Here is a 25220-nt window from a genome sequence, read left to right on the forward strand (position 1 = left end):
TGTGTCAGCCATCTCAGACTGATCTTTTACATTGTGGTTTTGTTTCGGATCTTTTCTCTCTCTTAGTTTTCTTTACTTTTACCATAATATGAATAAATCGTTACTTACTGGGAATTCGATTCCCGGATTTGGCTTTTCATACTACACTCTAAATTTATTGAACTTTTAGAGAGAATTCATGTAATCTAAATTGGATTCCCGGATTTAATTTTCCATATTATACTCTAATATCTAGAACTTTTAGAGAGACCCCACGTACTCCAGATTCGTTGCCATTGCCTAGCAAACTAAGTACCTCATCTTAGGAATATAAGGTCTGAAATTTATTATTTACTGGGAGGTGACATGGAAAATCATATAATTCAGAAACATTTTAAAGAAAAACCAGAATGTACCGTGTCTAGATTTCTAGATAAGGTGGCTTACCTCCCCATTTCATCTACGGGTTAGTACAACTAAACACCTTGTCACCAAAGTCGCATGTGTTTCTGTCCTTAAACGGGCTGCCAGGCCATTTTCAAATCCCATACTCTCCTAAATAGTTCTATTCCCACTCCCCTTGTCATAAAGTCACATCTTTTTTGGCCTTAGAGCTTAAGGTTTGATGCATCTTATTCTTTAGAGATAGGTTATCCTCAAGAAATTATCCTGGTGATCTGGCGAGCGGCCTGCAAGTTGCATTGATAAAATATCAGTCACCAAAATTCCCCAATGAGCTTTTACTAGTCCTTCCACGGTTTTCGTTAAATCATAGCAATTTTTTTCATCAGCCTCCCTAATGGGTTCTCTTACCCTCTTGTATGTTTCCCTATTGGCCATGATGTCTTTCATATATGCCCTGTAATCTACCTCCCTGCGAATGGGATCACTTTTTCCAATTCCAGCAAAAACTATTCCAAGCTAGATTTCCGAAAGACAACGTGTTTCAGTGTGAGCTACCACTCCTAGAGCTACGTGGTGGCTATGATTTCGTAAATTACATATTTTCCTACTCAACTAGCAATATCTCCGTCACTCAATACAATAAAAATCTCACCCAAATCTGAAAATATTGAAATCATGTAAATCTCAGTATACTCAATGATTATCACATAACGAAAATAACAAGTAGTATACTATTGCGAGTTATCAGAAATATGAACGTAGCTAATCTCAATTTATATCACCTCAATAAATCTTTTGAAATGTGAAATAAATCTCATCAAATCTCAGCGGATATTAGATTACAGAAGAAAAGCAGGCATACATTTATTAGGATGTAATGAAAATCTGTTTAATGAATAAGCACAACTATGAAGTACCCAAGGTAAAATTTCCCTGTTTGCCAATTCACTATCTGGGCTAAACATCTCAATTTTTCAGCCTGAACCAGCAGATTTTTACTAAGACTGCCGGATTTGTAACTCCTGAACTAGCAATTTACCTCTAAGGGACAGGCTTCACACCTCACTGGAAACGGATAGCGAAGTCACAAAGCAAGCAAATTACAACAGAATAGCAAGCTTCATACCCCTCTCAACAATCAAGCGAAGGACACGCTTTACACCTTCCTTCCTCGACAATGCACGGCGAATTCTAAACAAATAATCAAAATATGAAGATTAAACTAAAAAGTCGGCTTTTTTCACTTGTTTACATCAATTACACACTTCCAACGAGGCTACTTTGCTTTATTATGTCTCCTTCCTCTTTAGCATTTATCACTACGTGTGTAAAATTTCCCTTGATTTCGTCTGTTTACCCGATTCCTCCGTAAACGATCCCTTTTTGGCTATGCATAAAAATTGTTCTTTCTCGTCGAAAAAACCGTAGCTGTTACCGTGCGTCATTCTTAGGTTTCGCTAAGCCCCGTAAATCAAATAAGATGGGTTTGGGTGCAACTGAACTCACGTGTAACTAAACCCCACAGAGCTGAATCCATGTAACTAAACCCTAGTGCGTCAGACCCCAGATACAACTGAACCACCGTTAAACTGCATGCCCATGTAACTCAAACCCCGTGCATTGAACCAATCGTGTAAATAAACCCCGTGCAGCTAAATCCATGTAACTGAACCCTAGCAATTCTGACCCCAGGTACAATTGAACCCCCGTTTAACTGAACACCTATGTAACTCAAACCCCGTGCAACTGAACCGTCGATTAACTGAACCATCATGGAACTGAACCTCCGTTTAACTCAATCCCATTCAACTGAGCCCTACTGATGACCCTTCATTCGATTGGAAATTAAAATTTGTACGGCCCTTTTAAGAGTCAGAAGCAATTTTTCAGTTTTTTCCTGTACTTTGTTTTCAGTAAAGTACAAGTTATAGTCTGATCTTCGGAAAGCATGGGGGGTGTCAGCCTTACTCATCTTAATTTCTGCTCGTTTTGACTTTGACTCGGTTATTTATTGTAACTTCGTTATTTTTGACTCAGTCAGTAAGTAAAATTATATTGTGGTCTTTAGAAAGCACAGGGGGCGTTAGCCTTACTCCACTTGGTGCTAATAACAATGGTATTAGTAGTATCCCTTACACAAATTCCATCTGGTATCCATTTTCATTTGGTTTTGTCGAGCATCTGGTATGATGTAATCATTCATATTGTCGATGAAATAGCACAACGGGTCCCAATACATACGTTTCCCACCGTTGCATCACATCTGTTATTGCATAATTATTCATGTTGTCGGTGAAACGACAAAAATAGGTTCCAATACATACATATCCCAACATTTGCAACAGCTGTTTGCTGCTGCAAACAGCAGCAGCTAGACACTAATGTCAACTCACATTAAATTTTTTCCAAATTGTAAATATTAAAAATGCTTGTTTTCAAATGAATTAAAGAAATGACAGTAAAATTCGAGCCAAACGTAAATTTTGAGAGAGGTCACAACACCTTGAGTCTCCCCCTTTTTAAGCTACAATTTTTAACATGTTACAAAGATTAACTACACTAAACAAGGCATAAGCTACACCTTAGTATAGAGTGGGAGGTTTTATGGGATAGTAGCTCCCTTATATTTAAGATAATTTATATTCATATTAGAAATCAATGTTTACTTTCAGTTTAAGACAATTGTTTGCTTTTATTTTATTTCTGTTTGTTTTATCCCATCCAAGGTTATCCTAAATAGTAGAGGGGCTTTGATTGTATTAGCTCCTTCCTCTTTGCGGTAAAACCTAGCTTTTACATAATAATGCTTTGACAAAGAAATCATTCCCTGAAAATGGCAGTTTTGTTCCGGAAGCTAGCTTTTGTTCCGGAAGCTTTGTTTTGTTCCCGAAGCTAGGGACCTTAAGTACATCGAATCATTTTTTAATTCATGATCTAATTATTCAAGGCTCAACAAACACATTTTGCTTCTTGGGGTGCCCTCCAGCCCCTTCTAACTTTGTTGGTAAGAATGTAAAGTCAATCCTTTTCTGGGCTAAAAATACCTCTGCCTTATTTTGGCTTGATCACCCCGGCGGAAAACGCATGCATGATCAAAACTCCCATGAGAGACCGACAGGGGCGTAGCTCCAGCATTGTCATTGGGGGTGGGGGGGCAATAGGGATCCACATCTGGAGAGTCAATGGGCATGGGCTATATAATATTTTTCCGACTCACTGAAAGGCTACTCGCAGACCGACTCACTGCAGACCGATGCATGTTACTGTGGAACTTATTCCCCAATAAAGTTCAAATTGTCCTAGGAGCTCGACATTTAAATGAAAAAAGCAAACATAAAAGAAACAGACAAGCAAAAAAGATATGAGCGGGTGGAATGTTCCTTCATACCCCCTGAGGTCTAGAGTGTCATTAACCTTGAGTATAGGCTAATGTACTTGTATTTTTCTTAAAGAACATATTTTACAGTTCCTTTGTTTTAAAGTCAGTCTTGTAAATAAATTGCAAGTACCAAGTAGCTATTGGTGTGAAATTCTACAAGTTTCAGGGAAGCCCTGATTAACCTTTAATATAAAGTATGTTGGTTTAGGGTATTGTCCTCTCTTCCCCCTCATGCGCAAAACATTTTTATTGTAACGTCACTATTTTCCTTCACATGGAAAAACATGCATTTTTTATAGTTCCGAAGATTGGAAACAACTAATTTTTTCTCAAAACTAAGAGAGTCCAATTTTCTCGACTCATTACAAGTCAGTAAGCTGAAATTTTGCTTCCTAAATTATATAAAGTGGTCTGCATTATGTCACGTACTTATACAAAGCACCCCACCGAAAATATTTCTTTTGTTCCTGTCTTACTTTCACACAAAATACATATTTGGTTCCAAGAAATCAACCCGGCTCTAACGTTGGTTTTGGCTGCAAAATGTAAGCATTCACGCAGGATAGCGTAATGTATTCGTTTAGAAAATAGGATAAAAATAGGAATAGCAGAAGTTTTAGAAGCAAGGTATAGGTTTAACCACGTATATATCTATTATTTTCTTTTGACAGGAAATGATTTATAAGGATAATGATAATGATGATGATTATGAATGATAAAAAATGATTGATGATTTCTGATGTTACTTCTCATGCCTTTTTTTTTAATTTTTCTTCAATCTGCTGTGAACAATGCTTTCAGAACTTCAAATATCCTCAAAGTCTTGCGTTGCATGTCCAGAAAAAATTAAATTTAAGCATAAAGATCAGCCGATGCTAAAATATTAGCATTTTTGATTCTCAAACATTCAAAGCAACGCTTGAAAGACTTCTTTGAGCTCCCTCCCACCCATTACAAGTTTTTGGGTACCTGTTTTGGACCTTCTTATGATAACTTTAGAATATTTTCTTTGTTTATCTGTGGAGCGAAAACCTTGAATTAGTGGGAGAGGGCGAGTAGGTGGCTGGTTTTAGGCAGCTTGACAGTGCAGCAACTTCATAGTAATAGAAGTACATTATTATACTAGTTATTTTGATACATTAGTAACTGATTAGACAGCTTGTAAGTTGTAATTGGTGTTTTGAAGGTCATTAAAGAATATAGGGTTCAAAACTTTAAATGTAGAGATAATTTCATCTTGTCTCTATTCATATAGGTTTGTAGGACAAAATGAGACCCATTCTCCCTCTCCTTTAATATTATCATCTGTAGATATGAAACGATTAGGAGAAATCAGAGCTTCCCTCTACGAGCCTATAGCAGTCTCGAGCCTTGTATTGAAATAAATAAATAAAAAACGGACGAGTTTGTACTCCAGCGTTGTCCACGCTATTTCATCCCAGTCCCACTGGTCCAAAAATGAAAGATTATTGTTACTATTGTTTGATAGTTTGGACTAGCAATTCTATTGGCCTACTCAACTAACCTCAAACTGATAATAATTGGGTCTCAGCTATTGTTTGAAAGTTTTTTATGGCAGTTGGTATTAACCAAGTGACATATAGCGACCACAAATTCTGCCGGTCTGTCTGTCTGTCTGTCAGTCTGTCCTGGTTTTGCTACTTTAGGCACTTCCAGGTAAGCTACGACGATGAAATTTGGCAGGCGTATCAGAGATCGAACCAGATTAAATAAGAAATAGTTGTTTTCCGGATTTGACAATCTGGGGGGGGGGGCGGTTAATTCGGAAAAATAGAAAAATGAAGTATTTTTAACTTACGAACGGGTGATGGGACCTTAATGAGATTTGATGTTTGGGAGGATATCGTGTCTCAGAGCTCTTATTTTAAATCCCGATCAGATCCGGTGACATTGGGGGGGGGGAGTTGGACGGGGGACCTAAAATCTTGGAAAACGCTTAGAGTGGAGGGATCGGGATGAAACTTGGTGGGAAAAATAAGCAGAACTCCTAGATATGTTAATTGACATAACCGGAACGGATGGTGCTCTGTTTGGGGGAGTTGGGGGGAGGGTTAATTCTGAAAAATTAGCAAAAATGAGGTATTTTTAACTTACGAAAGAGTGATCGGGTCTTAATGAAATTTGAAGTTTGGAAGGATATCGTGTCTCAGAGGTCTTATTTCAAATCCCCTCTGGATCCGTTGACATTGGGGGGAATTGAGGGGGGAACTTAAAATCTTGGAAAAAGCTTAGAGTAGAGTAAGCAGAAGTCCTAGATACGTGATTGACATAACCGGAACGGATCCGCTCTCTTTAGGGGAGTTGGGGGGATGGTTAGTTTTGAAAAATTAGAAAAATGAGGTATTTTTAACTTACGAAGGAATGATCGGATTCCTTCATCTTAATGAAATTTTATGTTTTGATGTTTGGAAATTAGATGTTTGGAAATTAGATGTTTGGAAGGATATCATGTCTCAAAGCTCTTATTTTAAATCCTGACCGGATCCGGTGAAGGAGAAGTTGGGGGGAACCTAAAATATTGGAAAATGCTTAGAGTGGAGGGATCGGGATGAAACTTGGTGGTAAAAATAAGCACAAGTCCTAGATATGGGATTGACATAACTGGAACGGATTGGCTCTCTTTGGGGCAGTTGGGGAGGGGGGTCTAATTCTAAAAAAATAGAAAAGATGAGGTATTTTTAACTTACGAAAGAGTGATCGTATCTTAATGAAATTTTATATTTAGAAGGACCTCGAAACTCAGATCTCTTACTTTAAATCCTGACCAGATCCAGTGTCATTGGGGGGGGGATCTTAGAAAATGCTTAGAGCGGAGAGATCAGGATCAAACTTGGCAGAAAGAATAAGCATAAGTCCAAGATACGTGACTGACATAACCGGACCAGATCCACTCTCTTTGGTGGCGTTGGGGGGGGGGGAGTAATTTGGCAAAATTAGAAAAAATGAGATATTTGTAACTTAAGAACAGGTCATCAGATCTTAATGAAATTTGATATCTAGAAAGATCTTGTGCTTTAGAACACTTATTTTAAATCCCGACCAGATCTGGTGACATTGAAGGGAGTTGGAGGCGGAAATCGGAATTCTTAGAAAACGTGAAAATCGAGGTATCTTACGAATGAGTTATCGGATCTTAATGAAACTTGATATATAGAAGAATCTTATGTCTCAGATGCTCCATTTTCAATTCGAATCGGATCTGGGGACAAAAAGAGTTGGAGGGGGGAAAGAGAAATCTTGGAAACCGGAAATCTTGAAAACGCTTAGAGTGGAGAGATTGGGATGAAACTTGATGGGAAGAATAAGCACAAGTTATGGATACGAGATTGACATGATTGGTACGGATCCGTTCTCTTTGAGGGAGCTGGGGGCTGTTAAATTTGGTAAAATTTGAAAAATTTGGCTATTTTCAACTTAAGAGCGGGTGACCGGATCTTAATGAAATTTGATGTTTAGAAGGAACTCATGTCTCAGAGCTTTTATTTCAAATCCTGACCAGATCTGTTGACATTGGGAGGAGTTGGAAGGGGAAACCGGAAATCTTGGAAAACGGTTCTAAATGTTGTAGATACGTGATTGACGTAACCGGACTGGATCCGCTCTCTTTGGGGGACTTAGGTGGTGGGGCTGAGTGCTTTGGCAAGTTTGGTGCTTCTGGACGTACTAGGACGATGAAAATTGGTAGGCGTGTCAGGGAGCTGTACAAATTAACTTGATAAAGTCGTTTTCCCTGATTTGACTATCTGGGGGGCTGAAGGGAGAGGAAAAATTATAAAAATTGAGGTATTTTTAACTTACGGTTGGGTGATCGGATCTTAATGAGTTTTGATATTTAGAAGGACCTCGTGAATCAGAGCTCTTATTTTAAATCCCGACCGGCATTAAGCCTCTGACTTTCCTTTTAAAGCAATCTATTGATTCTTAGAATTTCGCTAGAGCTCCTAGCATATGAGCTCTTGGCTGTTCCAACCTCGTCACAAGTGCCACATCAGCTCTTAGCTCTTGTTAAAAATACTGTTCTTTTCCATAAGCTATTACTCAGCAGAATAAAAAAACAGAAAAAAAGGGAAGGTTGTTGCTTCTTGTAAAAAGAATTTGAGCTAAACAGTGGAAACACTGTTTGTGCTAAACAGTGGAAACAGCTAAATTTAGTGCTAAACAGTGGAAACACTCCTTAACGACTATCCTAAGACACTGTATACTATCGGCTCGCAGACATCTGAATATTTCTCACTTAACTTAACAATAACAATTAACAATTAACTTAACAATAACTTAAAATTAACTTAACAATTTCTCACTTAACAATATAGCAAAATCATTTTAGAATCGCTAGGACTGAGCACGAGCGTTTTTCAAATAATAACTTTATTTTCGTATAATTTGCTCTGGTGGAAATTCGTTTTGACCTTGAAAAGATCCTTGGGTAATTGTTTAGTTTTGTCACATGCTGTCTAAACTAGAAACTACTCTACGAAGCAGCATAGTTTCCATACTACAGAACTTAGAATTGCTAATTCTAGAAGCGCACCCATTTCTGGTTGACCCTCCCCCTCCATGGGGCAAACTAAAATTGCGTAAAGTGGGCTTGCATACAGATAACATTACCTATAGAGCGATGCGTATTAGTCCATGAGCCCCGCAGGCAGCGGGGCTCACAGACTAGTACACTTCGCTCTGTAGATAATGTTACTTGTAGACAAAATCGGACGTTTGTTTATTTCAGGAACAACTGGCTAGTTTAAACTGAAAAGTGAAAGTGAACCATCTTGGACATTAGGAATCAGTTTTTAAAATATGGGTTCATTCATATTATACAACCCAACTTTTCCCTCGGCTTCAAAACCCTGCTCACTTTACGCATTTTTAGTTTGCCCCATGGAGGAGGAGGGTCAACCAGAAATGGATGCGCTCTAGAACTAGCATTTCTAAGTGCTATAGTATGGAAACTATTCTGCTTCGCAGCATTGTTTCCACTTTAGACAGCTTGTGACGAAACTAAACAATTACCGGCCCTTGTTACTATGAATTTTCCTCTTTGCTGGGGTTTTTTATGGCTACTATTTTCTGTAGTTTCCCCTTTTAATGTTAACATACTCTTGTTAACTTAAAACTATTGTAGTGAATGCACTTTCTGTTCTATTTCATAATTATTTCTCTTGTATAGATTCCCAATATGACAGTTGAACCTTGGGGTAACCGCTGGACTGAGCCATGGGATTACTCACTTGCTGATCCCTGGACTGATCGCTGGGTAGATCCATGGACTGATCCTTATTCAGAGGACCTGTATTATAAGTAAGTTTGTCTACTGACTTTTACTTCAAACTATATAAACGAGATGAGTATTGTACAGTGGGACGCTAAGGCAAAACAAGTATTAGTCTTTATTTTTCAGTTTTGGAGTCTTAATAGTGGGGAAATGTAGTCTACCCGTAATAGAAATATAAAAAAAATGGTAAACCCGGCGCTGAGCCTTCAATAATCTGCTAGTGATTTATATATGAAAACTCAAATTTTGAAAAAATCCCAAAATATTTTAAAACAATAATATTTATATTTAATATGCTATTGCGGGGAATTTTCCTGCTACATGTTTTTCCAAAGATCCCAAAGTCCACGGGGAAAATTCTAAGGAATGCCAGCTTTCGATATTAGACACAATATTAAAGGACCCAAGTCACTACAATATATTATAGTGACCACAATGTAATATATTACATTACGTCCATCCGTTAAATCATAGAGAAATTCACTAGGAATTACGAGACAAGTCAGATTTCTTGTGGGTATACCAATTACAAAGCTTAGGACATGTCGTTAAGGCTGAATGGCATTTTATTTAAATCTGCAGTAGATGTAGTTCTGCAACCTATCTATGAAAAAAAGATGCGTGAAGATCCTTTAAAATGATATATTAAGATTTCTTAAAATTGCGTAATGGTAATGGTAATGGTAATGGTAATTTATAAAGATTATTCACGCATTTGTTTTGTCTCTATGCTTGTGGATTTTTTTTTTTGCATCAATTAAAAAAAAAAAAAAAAACAATTCCAAAAAGTTGTTTTTGAAATAAAAGTAAACAGCCATATTTAAAAGCTTAAAACCGAGTAGAAATACAGTCATATAATAGTTCAAACTGAAAACGAACAGAAAATATATTGAATAAATACATATACCCAACATGAACACAAATTGAAATGAATTATTACATCAAAGATATTGCTGCTATAAATGAATACACGAATCCTCAAACGAACAAAAACTAAAATTGATAATCATACCAAACTTAATACCAACAAAAAACTACACAAATAAGATCAGAGTTACTAACCCCCTCCCTAAACATTCTACAGACCAGAGAATGATTTATGCTTTACTGATAAACGATCGAATTTTACGTAACCTCACTGATAAGGTTATAGAAAATAATGTCACAAAGCTAATCAAGTGGAATGGGGTGGAAGCTCCGCATTTACCGTGGAAGCATTTCAAATATTATCTACATATTGAATTCATATGCTCGGTGGATACTTGCTCAAGAGAAGGAGAATTGTTTCAGTTTTTGTCCACGTGAAAAAATTTCCTGGGGTGCCCTTTTATTTTAAAGGCTGCAAACGGGGTTTCTCCATCTTGGACTTTTGTCTTTTGTGACGATTACTTTCTAATTACGAATAAATTAACGTTCAAACGGGGACAAGTCTATTTATTAGACAGTGAAAACAGATACAAAAGTTTGGATACTTTGATCACATATAAAACCATCGTCATCACACAGAAATACTAAAGCTTTAAAAATAAAACTAACATTTTTATACAGAACAAAAGAATAACTTTATCCAAAGTCTTGAGTTGTTAATTTTCTTTTTTAATATTGCCTAAATGTAAGTTGAATTTCTAATGAAGCTGGCAAAATCTTCCTCTTCTTCTAATTGCAAAGAAATGATGTTGAATTTATATTTATATACTTGATTGGTCACATTTACCCATATATACGACGTATTTTTGACGTAATACCTTAAATTAAGTATTTTTTTTCCAAGACCACACTGCCTTTCTATCACGAACAACTAAACGTTGCTACTGTGATATTTTATACAAAAAAAGCGTTACACCAAAGGACAAACCCTGCCAAAAGACAAATAGTAAAATTGTGATGTGTTATCTTTTATGTCTTAGATGTATATAAGTAACGGAGATAAAAGCTTGATCTTCTTGGGGCGTCATTTAGGCTTCACATCCATTCCTAAAAGATTCATAGACCTACTCAAATATCTTCCAAGATAGCAAAAATCTATCATCTATTTTACTGTATTTTCTCATATGCTCAATTCAAGATTAAATAATAGATTCATTATTTTAGTAATTTTGGTTTGGCTATCCAAAAAAGGAAAGTGCCACCCGTCCAATATAAGGTCATATGTGGGCATATATGTTCAATGCACTCCTAAGCTATTGGACCATGCATTATGAATCTTGGGAATCCAATCTATGAATCTATACTTAATACTACAAGAAACCAGCTGATGGCTTTTTATGGCACTTGGTATTAACCAAGTGCCATATAGCAATCGCTAATTCTGTTGGTCTGTCTGTCGGTCTGTCGGTCCCGATTTTGCTACTTTAGGCCCTTCCAGGAAAGCTAGGACGATGAAATTTGGCAGGCGTATCAGGGACCGGACCAGATTAAATTAGAAATAGTTGTTTACCCGATTTGACCATCTGTGGGGGAGTGGGGGGCCGGTTAATTCGAAAAAAATGGAAAAAATGAAGTATTTTTAACTTACGAACGGTTGATCAGATCTTAATGAAATTTGATGTTTGGAAGGATATCATGTCTCAGAGCTATTATTTTAAATCCGGACCGGATCTGGTGACATTGGGGGGAGTTGGGAGGGGGAAGCCTAAAATCTTGGAAAACACTTAGAGTGAAGGGATCGGGATGAAACTTTGTGGGAAAAATAAGCACAAGTCCTATATACAGGATTGACCTAACCGGAACGGATCCGCTCTCTTTGTGGTAGTTTGGGGGGGTGTTAATTCAAGCAGAAGTCTTAGATACATGATTGACATAATTGGAACGGATCCGCTCTATTGGGGGGGGGGGTTAATTCTGAAAAATTAGACAAAATGACGTATTTTTAACTTACGAAGGAGTGATCGGATCTTCATGAAACTTCATATTTAGAAGCACCTCGTAACTCAGATCTCTTATTTTAAATCTCAACTGGATCCAGCGTCATTGGGGGGGGGGCAGTTGGGGGGACCTGAAATCTTAGAAAATATTGAAAGAGGAGAGATCAGGATGAAACTGGATGGGTAGAATAAAAAATGGTCTAAGATACGTGGCTGACATAACCGGACCGAACCTGCTCTCTTTGGTCGAGTTGGGGGGGGGGGGTAATCCGGAAAAATGAGGTATTTGTAACTTACGAACGGGTCACCAGATCTTAATGAAATTTGATATTTAGAAGGATCTTGTGCTTTAAAGCTGTAACTTTAAATTCCGACCAGATCTTGTGACATTGGGGGGAGTAGGAGGGGGATACCGGAATTCGTGGAAAACTGTGAAAATTGGGGTATTTTTATCTTACGAATAGGTGATCGGATCTTAATGAAACTTGATATATATAGAAGGATCTTATGTCTCAGATGCTCCATTTTCGACTCGAATTGGATTCGGGGACATAAGGGGTTGGAGGAGGGAAACAGAAATCTTGGAAAACGCATAGAGTGGAGAGATCGGGATGAAACTTGATGGGAAGAATAAGCACAATTTCTAGATACGTGATTGACATAATTGAAATGGATTCATTCTCTTTGGAGGAGCTGGGGGGTGTTAATTTGGAAAAATTAGAAAAATTGAGGTATTTGTAACTTAAGAACGGGTGACCGGATCTTAATGAAATTTTATATTTAGAAGGAATTCATGACTCAGAGATCTTATTTCAAATCCCGACCAGATCTGTTGACATTGGGGGGAGTTGGAGGGAGAAACCTTGGAAAATGCTTGGAGTGGAGGAATTGGGCTGAAGCTTGGTGGATAGAATGAGCCAATGTCCTTGATACGTGATTGTCATAACCGTACTGGATTCGCTCTCTTTGAGGGAGTTGGGGAGAGGGGTTCAGTGATTGGCGAGTTTGGTGCTTCTGGACGTGCTAGGACGATGAAAATTGGTAGGCGTGTCAGGGAGCTACACAAATTGACTTGATAAAGTCATTTTCCCAAATTCGACCTTCTGGGGGGCTAAAGGGAGAGGAAAAATTAGAAAAAATGAGGTATTTATAACTTACGAGTGGGTGATCGGATCTTAATGATTTTTGATATTTAGAAGGACATCGTGACTCAGAACTCTTATTTTAAATCCTGACCGGTATTAAGCTCTGATCTTCCTTTTCAATCAATTTATTGATTCTTAGAATTTTTGGAGCTCATACCATATGAGCTCTTGGCTCTTAGCTCTTCTGGTCTCGTCACAAGTGCCATATGAGCTCTTAGCTCTGGTGTTTTCCCCTATTTTCTAAAATAAGGCAAATTTTCTCAGGCTCGTGACTTTTGATTAGTAGACTAAACTTGACAAAACTTATATATTTAAAATCAACCTTAAAATGCAATTCTTTTGATGTAGCTATTGGTATCAAAATTCCGTTTTTTAGAGTTTTGGTTACTATTGAGCCGGGTCGCTCCTTATTACAGTTCGTTGCCACGAACTGTCTGACAGTTCGTTACCACGAAGTGTTTCATAGCATTCTTTTACGCTTGAACTTGATTTGTTGGAGTCCACTTTATGAAAGTTTCTGGACTTTTTCGATTTTACGATATTATATGACTGTACGATAACATATTCAAATCACAGTCGCAACATATTCATTAATACAAATCAAAGGTAACTAGACGCAAGACCATGAATATGAAGCAGGTCCTTCGATTTCCAGCCATGTGTTCGTACCTTTTTGACGGACCATAGAAGATGTTATTTCACCTATCCCTTTTGTCTCACGTGACTTAGTCAACATTTCGATATTATATGACTGTGACGATATTATATGACTGTACGATATATTATATGACTGGGTATACCGTGCAATGCGGCTGTGATAATTAAAAGGGCGACAAATCATTTTAACTTTTCAGGAGAGCCAACAAATGGAAAAAAGTTTGGTCAATGTTCCTATTGCCTAAACAATTGTTTAAGGTCATGAAACTATTGTTAATAGATGCATTTTGACTTTTGGAACATTTTTTTTCTCTTGCAAAACTACCGCAAACTCACCGTTATGGAGTTATTCCGGCCCAAATATCCTGTATTTACATTTACACATATAGAATTGCAATCATTTCCGTTTTCGTTGATCGGATATTTGAAATCGCGAATCTGTAATAGTTTAGAAACAAATTGGGACTATATATTTGCACATCAGGGGGGTGGGGGTAAAGCAGAGCATATATTAAATACATAAACTAACCATTGCTGTATTTAATATATGCTATGCTTTACCGAAAGTTTCATTTTCCTAACCTAAACCATTTCTGAGATAGCAAGAAGTCAATTAACTAGAATTTTACCTTATTCTGTCATTCTGAATTGCAACAAGACTTGATAACAAAAAAAGGTATATATGCCACTTATAGCCATATGTCTCTTTATCTTCGCAACGGTACAAGATAGGACAATTCTGACTGCACCATTTTATTGTTCTTGCTTATTTTACCCAAGACATATACATAATTAATTTATGATCAAAATAGCATATGTTGTCCTTTTATTTATTACATCCAAATTAATGTGTCAAACAAATTGACTTTTTTGCTGATCCCGGATTTATAAAATTCATTAAGTTTATTGTTACCCATTAAAAGCTACGAGTCGGGGAGAATTTGCCTAATTTTTGAAAAAGGAGGAAAACACTCCCATAAGTCAAGCGATAAGGATGAAGCAAATGGAGATAAAGGGAACGTATTCTAAACCAACGTTTAATGCTCTTCTCAATGGGACAAATTAAATTCGTGTATTCTGAGCAAATTCAAAACTATTCCAATTAATGGCGTATGTCTCCTTTTTCCTCGACAAAAAAAAGACTAATTCCAGGTCCCCATGTTATATTTCCATAAGATAATCCTGTTCTGTCTTTCTGAATTGCAGCAAGACCTGATAATAAGTGAAATAAGCTGCTTAGTGGCCGCGTATGTCTTCTTTTATCTTCGTAACGACACGAAATAACTGCATTATTCGATTCCTTGTGCTACGTTTACCCACGATACATACATAACTCATCTTCTACCAAAATAGCATGTGTCAGCCTTTTAATTATCACATCCGAACAATTAAGGCTAAGTTAACTAATATAGGCTAGTGGAGCAAGCTTATTCCCTAATATACTTGATTGTGCCCTTTTCAATTTTTTTTCTGTTTTGCCTACTCTGAAGCAAAAGTAAATGCAGTGATTATGAAAAAGATACTTAAATTTCCCAATTAACTATGATTTTGTTGAGTGGCGTTGAATACATTTTTTTAACAAGGTTTAAAAAAACAAGTTTTTTCTTATCTGTTTTCCGTCCTAAGGTGTGTGCTTAAGAAGTCTTCAAATTAACAGACTGGTCAGATTTTTCATTGATTTCTTGTAGACCTTACGGGGTACCTCGAAGACGCCGTCATCATCATGCAAGAAGAAGAATTAGGACGATTCCAGGGGTTTTTCAGAAGGCTGGAAAAGATGTTATGACCAAAGAAGATGATAAGGATTGGATAGTCCGAGTTGACTTGCCTGGCTTTCGGGCAAGTGAAATAACAGTGAGAAGTACCGAAAAGGAAATTATTGTGCATGCTGTACACAAAGAACGTCCAGAATTCGAAGGTGACGAGGGATATGTTTCTCGAGAGTAAGAAATGTTTCTTTTTATTTTCCTCTTTCATATAATACTTCATAAAAATTAGTTCCAGAACAGTTTAGTCTGAAAACCTTGGATTTATCTTAGATTTCTTAATAAAAATATGAGAAATCCTTAAATGCCACATTTAGTGAGAACCTAATACCATTTCTGGAGTATATACTAAATATGTTTTCACATTTTACTTCTATAGGCTACTGTAATATTATTTTTAGAGCTTTAGCTACTTGGTTCGAGACCCTCAAATGTGAAATTTTATTGAAATTAAGCGCTATTTCTGAAATCACACTTAGTGTGATTTGATCTAAGTCAGTGAAGCTGTAATCTTAACAAGTAAACTGCAAAAAGCGTAAACTTAAAAAGTAAACCTTAAAAGTAAACTAAAAGTAAACTACTTTCATGGATTAACCTTTGATCGTTGAAAACAAGTTCCCTAAATACTGAATGGGGGATTATAAGTCAAAAGAGACACAAAATGTCTATAAAAGCAGTGATGGGAATAGTAAGGGGGAAATGAATGAGCTTTCGAATACAGATGGATCTTGTAATCCATATATTTAAAATCAGCATTAAAATGCGATCCTTTTGATATAGCTATTGATATCAAAATTCAATTTTTTTAGAGTTTTGGTTACTATTGAGCCGGGTCGCTCAGTTCGTTACCACGAACTGTTTGATAACGTGGCTTGTTATCCATACTCGCTATTCATTGACTTAACTGATTCAAATTATGCTGATTCAAAATGTTATAGCCTCTTTTTGAAGTTTCGCGGCTTAACATCTATTGTTCAATCGCAAATCATTATACTGATTCAAATGTTATAGCCTTTTTATGAAGTTTCGCGGCTTAACATCTTTTTTTCAATCGCAAATCTAGAACCTCAGAAGTATCTAGAACCTCAGAAGATGTCAAAAACCGATAACCAAAGCTGAAATTGGCTTTAGCAATGACGAATCGTCTTCAAAGTTGACCTCCAGTTATAGCGGTGTTTGGGGAGATTTTGTTTAAAAGCTCGAATGGAGCATACTGGAAAGTTACTGGAAAGTTATTTGGAGTTAATAATTATGATACTTCACCTTCACAAAAGCTGAAATTAGTTTAAAAAAAAGTTCATGTGTAGCGTTTTTTGAAAGATCAATATTTGAGTTTCTTTTTAATGTGCTAAAAAGAAAACTGAGATAAATTCTAGTCGTGAAATAACCGATTCATACACATCTAGACCGTGAAGTAATTTCGAGTAAACTCTAAAAAGGTATTTGTCTCACAAGGAAACTAATCAGTGAACTCTACATTTCTTTTGTTTGTCGCGTCTTCTCCTCTCTATTAAACATGAAGCTTTTTCACTAATATTCCTAGCTTCAGTCTTAAGTTTGTTCCCTAAGATACCATCAGCAACTTCACAAATTGTTTTTTCTAAAATTATTCCAACCATCTTCCGCGTTGTCAAATTTTAAACTCTCAAGTTTAGTATTCAACTGTTCCTGGAAATTTTCTCTCAACTTCTCATCCTGGAGTCTAACAACATCATAGCTTCCTGAGAGGTAGCTATCCTTCCAAAATTTCAGGTTTAAATTGAACCTATACGCTACTAGATGGTGATCTTTACTTTTAACATCAATAGCAGCACTCCTATATACCCTAGTATCTTGTATTGATCCTGACAGTCTTCGGTTTAATATACAATAATCTACAAGGTTTGCTATCTTACCTCACGTGAATACCATGCTAACTTATGGGCTATTTTATGACCAAACACTGTATTGGTTATAACTAGATTGTTATACCTACAAAAAAATGTGTTGGACCGTTGTCCAACACAACCTCTTTCATCAGAGTAAATGTATGCAAACTCTAGCATTGAACTGTACTCATTACATTGTGTACAAAGTTGTTCGTGACTCAAGTTCCCTCGTAAGTTTAAACCAACAAATTTATTTGGGTCAGCGTAAATTCCTGCTTTCAGCTTTCAATCAGGCTACAAGGAAACCATATGGGTATATTGACCTTATTCAAAATACACCAGAACAACTACGTTTAGTTAGTAATATATTTGATCTTGAAATAACAGTATATCTGCCGGTGGGTGATAGGAAAAGTTATTAGTTGAAACTATGAGGTTGGAGAAGTTACATAACAATAGATACTTGTTCTCTGTTTTAAGTAGTTCAAAACCACGACTTAGGAAGGCCATACTGAACAATGTATATCGGGGATCTATTAGTCATTTCTGAGTTGTGTTTCAATTTAACTGCAGGCAACGTTGAACTACCAGATAATATTAAGAAGCAGACTAAACGATATCAATCCATTGTTCATGCCCTGTCCAACTGGAAACACGGTCAAAAACAGAAAAAAAAACATTCAATTCAGGCTGGGGATGGTTTTTTCACAGTTTTGTTGCCAACAATTTTGATCTTTTTAGCAATCTTCTTCCTGCATCTCAATCATAATAATTGAAAATATGGCTAACCCATGTAAATTTACTGCAATTGATGAGGTTCTATCTCCACTGCAAACTTTTGAGGGTGATCTTATAGATTTCCTTATTTATAGTAGCATACCTGATGATCCGAAATTTAATTTTTCAAATGGTGCTTGGTCGTGTTGATAAACAAAAACCATATCAAATTAAACCCATCAGTGCTGTGTGTTGTCATTGTCGTTATTATCACCACTGGAATGTAAAAAAAAATCAACAATATTAGATTTATTACCAGTTTCCTATCGCGAGCAGAAGATTGTTAAATTATTTGAATGAAAGCAGGGATTTTAAAAACAAGTACGCCTAAATCAAATTACAACAACAACAGTATCGCCAACAATTCAACTTTACAGGGTATGAAAAAGTCTTTTCACCACCACTACCTCTGTTAGTACATAAAATGGCAGCGGTAGATGAGGTGGTAGTACATATTTACTTGCAAAATGGATGAAACTCTAAAACGTATCTATGCAAATGCTGGTGAGATGGGGAGTCTTAGTGACCCCCTCACACTTGCACAAGTCTCTAATGTCCAGCAGAGTATAGCAAACGAATACCTTCCAAACAAACCCAGCTATGCTCTTCATCGGAATTCGAGACTTCGTAGTGATCTATATCGAAAAACTAAGGCCTTTAACCCCTGCAGGTCAATTGAATGTTCTAGATAAAATTTTTAGCAAAATGTGTGAATTTTTAGAAGTTTTAGGGGTTCAGTGTGCAAAAATAGGTTTGAAAAATTGATATTAAGAAGACTTAGACCAAGAATAAGAGAGGGTGAATAGGTGATGTTGGGTAAAGAAACCGATCAAGATTATAGTTTTACTCACCTAGGTAGTAGACCTAGTAATATCAACTTATTAGTAAAGTTGATGGATGAAGTGAAGATGTAAAAATAATGTTGTCAAGGCCCAGCTTTTTTTTTCTTTTTTTTTACAGTTGAAAAAAGTTTGGAAGAATCGGACGATAAATCTGGGACACCAATGCTAGAATATTGGAAGCTAGGGTAATGACACTGGTCAAGTATTGGTCTGAAACTTTGCCACCTCTGAAGGTAGAGAAAGATTTGTTAAATCTTTTCGAGAGAAATTGCTTATGGATAAACAGGTTCTACAAAAAAAAACGTAGTTCTACCATAAATTATTAAAGCCCTTACAGATTTCTCACTTTAATGGTTTTGCAAACTTCAAAAGCGATCATATTAAATGATTTAGATTCCCAAGGATTGATGATATGAAATAATAATTGCGCGGGTGGAGCGTTATCCAATCTAAGCGTGAGCAGAGCAGTTATAAAATCCAATGACACTGCGTGAGAGGGCGAGTTTTGTTAGATAGTTAATGTAATTGAATAATACTTCGGTATATGTATTTTGCCAAGAGTGATATGTCTGGTGAAACCTAATCGATAATGTGTCCCGCTTTTTAGGGCTTTTGTGGTAGAATAGTTGAAAAGGCTAGGACACATTTTACTGATAAAGGATGGAAAATTGCCAGGGATTCTTCGTTTTCGGTATCTATTAGTGGCCGAATGAAAAGAACGTCCCTGAATGAGTTGGAAAGAGATTATAAGGAAGGATTTAAAGAAAATTGGAACTTCTTGGGAGGATAGAAAAAAAAAACTGGAATAGATTGGGATGGAGGAGGAGCGTGCTTATCTCTGGTCTCAGGCGGATTAAAAGGTTAAAAAAAAAAGGTAAAGGATACGGCATTAGACTTTACAGTCCGTACCGGCGGCGCTGATCTCCGTTTCTTGGCCCTTCAGCCAGGAAGTGCAATGGGGGGTTGGGGGCCAGTCATCCTGTGCTTTCGCACACCCTTCCTGTTTACCTTCCCCAGATTTCTCCAGGTACCCATTTAGAGCTAGGTCGACTCTGGCTAAGCTTACAGAGTCTCGTCTCAGGCGGATTGATATTACAGTGAGTTTTAGTAATAGTAGTATTAAGAAAATATATGTTTTCGTTGTTTTTTTTTGTTTTTTTTTGCATTAAAGACATTCTCGAGGGACATAAAAAATACATTGTGTAAATATTTTGAACAGGTGCATGCAAAATTTTTTTTCAACTTTGTGTTGATTCAAGTCTCTATTTTTCTAGGCATGAAAAGACCAAGGATGGGCCCAGGGGGGAGAAAAATGTTTTTTATTTTAATGTCCTTGGTACTTAAAAAGAACATGAGGCGTGTTCTCAATATTTTTTAGGTCAGTGTAGTTTTGGTAGAAGGAAACAAAAGAGCTATTTCATTATCTTAATCGACTTTTATTTTTCATGTCGAAATTATTATTAATCATCTTTTTTCACTGAATTAGGATCAGAAGGCGTCTCTCTCTTCCCAAAACAATCGATCCTATGGAAATATCTTCAACCTTCACGCCAGACGGCGAGTTGACAATTCGCGCTCCGAAAACCACTCCAGGTGCACCAAGACGTAGGACTGTCCGTGTTATGCCTGTTCCAGCACAGCCTCGTTCAGCTCTTGAAGAAGAATAAAAATGATTGATCTCAATTCTGATACTGATGATTTTAAATGGAAAAAGTGCTTTTTTAGTCCAGCCATCTTTCAATGAACAAATACACGTAGAACGATTATTTTTCTTTTTTTATGTTTTTTTGTTTTTAAAATGGAACACTGGTTTCTGTTCCTGAGATTTTCAGGGAAAAGGTTCAGTTAATGATTGGAGGCACAAAGAGGACATGTGGTCCCTTTAACATCATCTTCTTCCCACCGTCAACTTTTCAGCAAAAAGACTGAAATATTTTTTTTATGTTTTCAGGGTTCAAAGTTTTAGGGTACTTACGCCGGGCAAACGGGAAAGTTGAGTCAGACTGATGGTTTTCAGAGGCAAGCTTGAGTTCTTTAAAAGGGTTCGATGGGTGATTGAGAAATCAGTCTCTCCTACCCTTTTGTAGTATTCAATTTTTCAAGAGTAAACAGTAGAAAATTCAAATATGCCTTTGTGCAATGGTCATCCATCGATTTTTGTATTTTCAAGGCATTATCTCTTGCAGTTTTGTCGCCAGGTGAGTCCCCTTCACATGGCCAGTCAAAAATAGCAAAAGGGAATTCCACTGCTCCAAAATTCTCTGAATAGCTGCTTTTAACAACAGCCACCTTCTTTAGTAACCTGCAGCAATGTTTGGCTTTCAATACGGTAAAACTGGTGTACTTTTAGCTTTTCGGGCTATTTGTAATATAATGAGAATCCAGATTGTAGGGAATTTTCTTGGCTGCACAGCACACTGCAAGAGAGTGACTCATACAACCAAGTAATAATAAGTCCAGGATTACTTCACTTAGAAGCACGTCCTTCTTGCTGGCCAGTGTTAATATTGGCATTATCAAAACAAATATTGATTAAGTTCTTCAGTGGCACACCTAGATTCCTTAGGTGAATTAGAAGCAATCTCATATACCACAAACCAAATGGCCTGACATCTAATGTTTAACAACGAGTAATAAGCTTTCTGACAACACTTGTCAGTCGATTCATCCATGATGGACGAATAATAAGCCTTTTTTAGTTCTCTCACTAGTACATCCCTTTCAGTCGGTGCAAAAAATTAACGGATAATCCCATTTGTTTTATTGTGATCTTGATTCGCAGCACTGGACACAGCACCCGGTACGGTCGTCGCACACAGCACTTTCTGGAAATGCTGATTTTAGCACCGGAATCACGCTATCAATCTTATTCGCAATTTCTTCAGTCACTATGCATCCTGTCAACTTCATCCTCGCGTCAATAACAGATTCGGCATTTCAGAACTTGGTTGGGATGAATAGGAAAATAAGTCTGCAAACCGAGAATAGAATATTGGAATCTAGAGTGATGACAGTGGTCAAATATGGCTCTGAAGCATGGGCACTCCGAAAAGAAGATGAAGATTTGCTAGATGTTTTACAGAAAAATTGTCTAAGGATTGTTCTGGGGACCTGGCTAACTGACCGTATTTCAAACAGTATGCTTTACGTAAAGTGTGGTCCAATCCCGTTTTCTAGGCTATAATGATAGAAAGGTTGAGATGACAAAGGCACGTTCTGGGGATGAAGTATGACAGATCGCCGAAGATGGTCCTTCTCGGCTAACCGTCTAGGGTTAAACGGAAAGCAGGCCGTCCGCTATCGGGGTGGGAGGATGTCATAAAGAAGATTTAAAGAAAATAAGAGCTTTCTGGGATGGTGTAAAGAGGGAGGCTTTGAAAAGATTGGTATGGAGGAGGAGCGTGCGTAGCTGTGTTTGCCTCAGGCGCCTTGGTGCTGCAGTGTGTTGTTAGTAGTAGTTACACTTCCACACAAATCTTTGCAGCATATTTTGCAGTAGACAATGTCTGGGTTGTTTGGAGATTTTGAAATAAAATTCAACAAGGCAGGATCCAATACCGAACTCAAAAAATTAGTTTCTCGATTTCTGTTTATGCGGAAGCTTTGCTTTTTTCCCCACTTAAGTTTATTAGTTCTTTCCAAGGATTGTTCAAGACATCAAACAGTTCGTGGTAACAAACCGTAAGTAAGGAGCGACCCGGCTAAACAGTACCCGAAGCTCTAAAAAACGAAATTCTGGTACCAATTGATTTATTAAAAGAATTGTGGTCTTATGCTGGTTTCAAATATATAAGTTTCACCAAGTTTATTCTTATCCATCAGAGGTTACGAGCCTAAGAAAATTTACCCGATTTTTGAATAAGGAACGAAACACCCTTAAAAGTCATAGAATTTTAATGGAAATTACATCATCAGATCCAGCGTATCAGATATCCTCATTGTAGAAGTTTCAAGCGCCTATCTGAAAAAATTTGAAATTGTGAATATTCTACCAGGAGAAAGATGAGTGTTTTGTTTATTTGTTTTTTTTTTTAATTTTTTTTCATGGGTGATCGTATCGAACCAATGGTTCTAGAATATGTGAGAGGTATCATTTGAATGGAAATTAAAGTTCTAGTTCCCCTTTCAAGTGACCAAAAAATTAGAGGGCTACTAGGCCCCCTCCCCCGCCCTTATTTTACTTAAAATCAACGCATCAAAATTTTGAGATATCTTTTTTGTTCAGCATAGTTGAAAGGCTGAATAACTATACCGTTGAGGATATCATGACCCACCCATAGCCCTGGGGATAGGTCTTTAAGTTACAAAATTTGCCTATCGTTTACGTATAGTATTTGTTATTGGGAAGTATACATACATTATTCAGAGGGGGGAGGGGAGTTCCCTCGGGACAATTTTCCAGAGGGAGAGAAGTTTCCAGGGGGCGAACTTTCTAGAGGAGATTTTACACTGGGGGAATTTGTCAGAATGATTATATGAAATTCTTCTTATGTCTTGATTTCTCTTTTCTGTCTCAATTTAAAGCTTGGAAGTGTTATGGGTAGTTGTCCGGGGTAAATTTTCACCAGGATTGAATTGTCTAGAGAATAAATCCTTGGGTAGGAGGGATTTTTCCGTGGAAGAGTGGCCAGATTTCCTGGCGTTATTAGACAAGAGCTAAAAGCTCAAATGGCACTTGTGACGAGGTCGGAAGAGCCAAGAGTTCATATAGTATAAGCTCTAGCAAAATTATAAGAATCAATAGATTGCTTTGAGGAAAATCAGAGGCTTAGTGCCGGTCGGGATTTAAAATAAGAGCTCTGAGTCACGAGATCCTTCTGAATATCAAAATTCATTAAGATACGATCACCCACTCGTAAGTTAAAAATACCTCAATTTTTCCTCTCTCGTCAGCCCCCCAGATGGTCGAATCGGGGAAAACGACTTTATCAAGTCAATTTGTGCAGCTCCCTGACACGCCTACCAATTTTCATCGTCCTTACACGTCAAGCAGCACCAAACTCGCCAAAGCACTGAACCCCACCATCTAACTCCCCCAAAGAGAGCGAATACAGTTCGTTTACGTCAATCACGTATCTACGACATTTGCTTATTCTACCCACCACGTTTCATCCCGATCTCTCCACTCTAAGCGTTTTCCAAGATTTCCAGTTTCTCCCTACAACTCCCCCCAATGTCAACAGATCTGGTCGGGATTTGGGATAAGAGTTCTGAGACATGATTTTCTTCTAAATATCAAATTTCATTAAAATCCGGTCACCCGTTCTTAAGTTAAAAATACCTCAATTTTTCCAAATTAACAACCCCCAGCCCCCCAAAGAGAACGGATCTGTTCTAATTATGTCAATCACGTATCTATAACTTATGCTTATTATTCCTAACAAGTTTCATCCCGATCTCTCCACTCTAAGCGGTTTCGAACATTTCCGCTTTCCAAGATTTCTGTTTCCCCCCCTCCAGCCCTCTATGTCCCCGCCGATTCCAATTGAAAATGGAGCATCTAAGACATACGATTCGTCTATATATCAAGTTTCATTAAGATCCGATCACCCATTCGTAAGATTGGTGATTTTCATCCCGTCGATTTTCACGTTTTCCTAGAATTCCGGTTCCCCCCTCCAACTCCCCCCAGTGTCACCGGATCTGGTCAGGATTTGAAGTGAGAGTCCTAAAGCACAAGATCCTTCTAAATATCAAATTTCATTAAAATCTGATCACCCGTTCGTAAGTTACAAATACTTCGTTTTTTTTCCGAATTACCCCCCCCCCCCACCAACTCCTCCAAAGAGAGCGGATGCAGCCCTGTTATTTCATTCGCGTATCTTGGACTTGTGCTGATTCTTCCCATCAAGTTTCATCCTGATCTCTCCACTTTAAGCGTTTTCCCGTTTGCCCCCCCCCCCCAATGACATTGGATCCTGTCGGGATTTAAAATAAGAGATCTGAGTTACGAGGTCCTTCCAAATATGAAATTTCATTAAGATCTGATCATTCCTTCTTAAGTTAAAAATACCTCGTTTTTTTTCTAATTTTTCAGAATTAATCCTCCCCCAAAGAGAGCGGATCCGCTCCGGTTATGTCAATCACGTATCTAGGACTTGTGTTTATTTTTCCCACCAAGTTTCATCCCGATACCTCCACTCTAAGCGTCTTCCAAGATTTTAGGTCCCCCCAACTCCCCCCAATGTCACCAGATCCGGTCGAATTTAAAATAAGAGCTCTGAGACACGATATCCTTCCAAACA

At 37.4% G+C, this 25220-nt stretch overlaps 1 protein-coding gene across 1 annotated transcript; it reads left to right on the plus strand.

The window, feature by feature from the left end:
* Nucleotides 1-4301: 4301 nt before the first annotated feature.
* Nucleotides 4302-20741, plus strand: LOC136038888 (alpha-crystallin A chain-like). Its single transcript, XM_065722357.1, has 4 exons — nucleotides 4302-4390; nucleotides 8952-9082; nucleotides 15411-15665; nucleotides 20462-20741. The coding sequence occupies exons 2-4, from the start codon at nucleotides 8961-8963 to the stop codon at nucleotides 20640-20642; spliced, it is 558 nt and encodes a 185-aa protein (XP_065578429.1). The 5' UTR covers nucleotides 4302-4390; nucleotides 8952-8960; the 3' UTR covers nucleotides 20643-20741.
* Nucleotides 20742-25220: the final 4479 nt, after the last annotated feature.

This window comes from Artemia franciscana, chromosome 18 (assembly GCF_032884065.1).
Source record: "Artemia franciscana chromosome 18, ASM3288406v1, whole genome shotgun sequence".
NCBI classification, from domain to species: Eukaryota; Metazoa; Arthropoda; class Branchiopoda; order Anostraca; family Artemiidae; genus Artemia; species Artemia franciscana.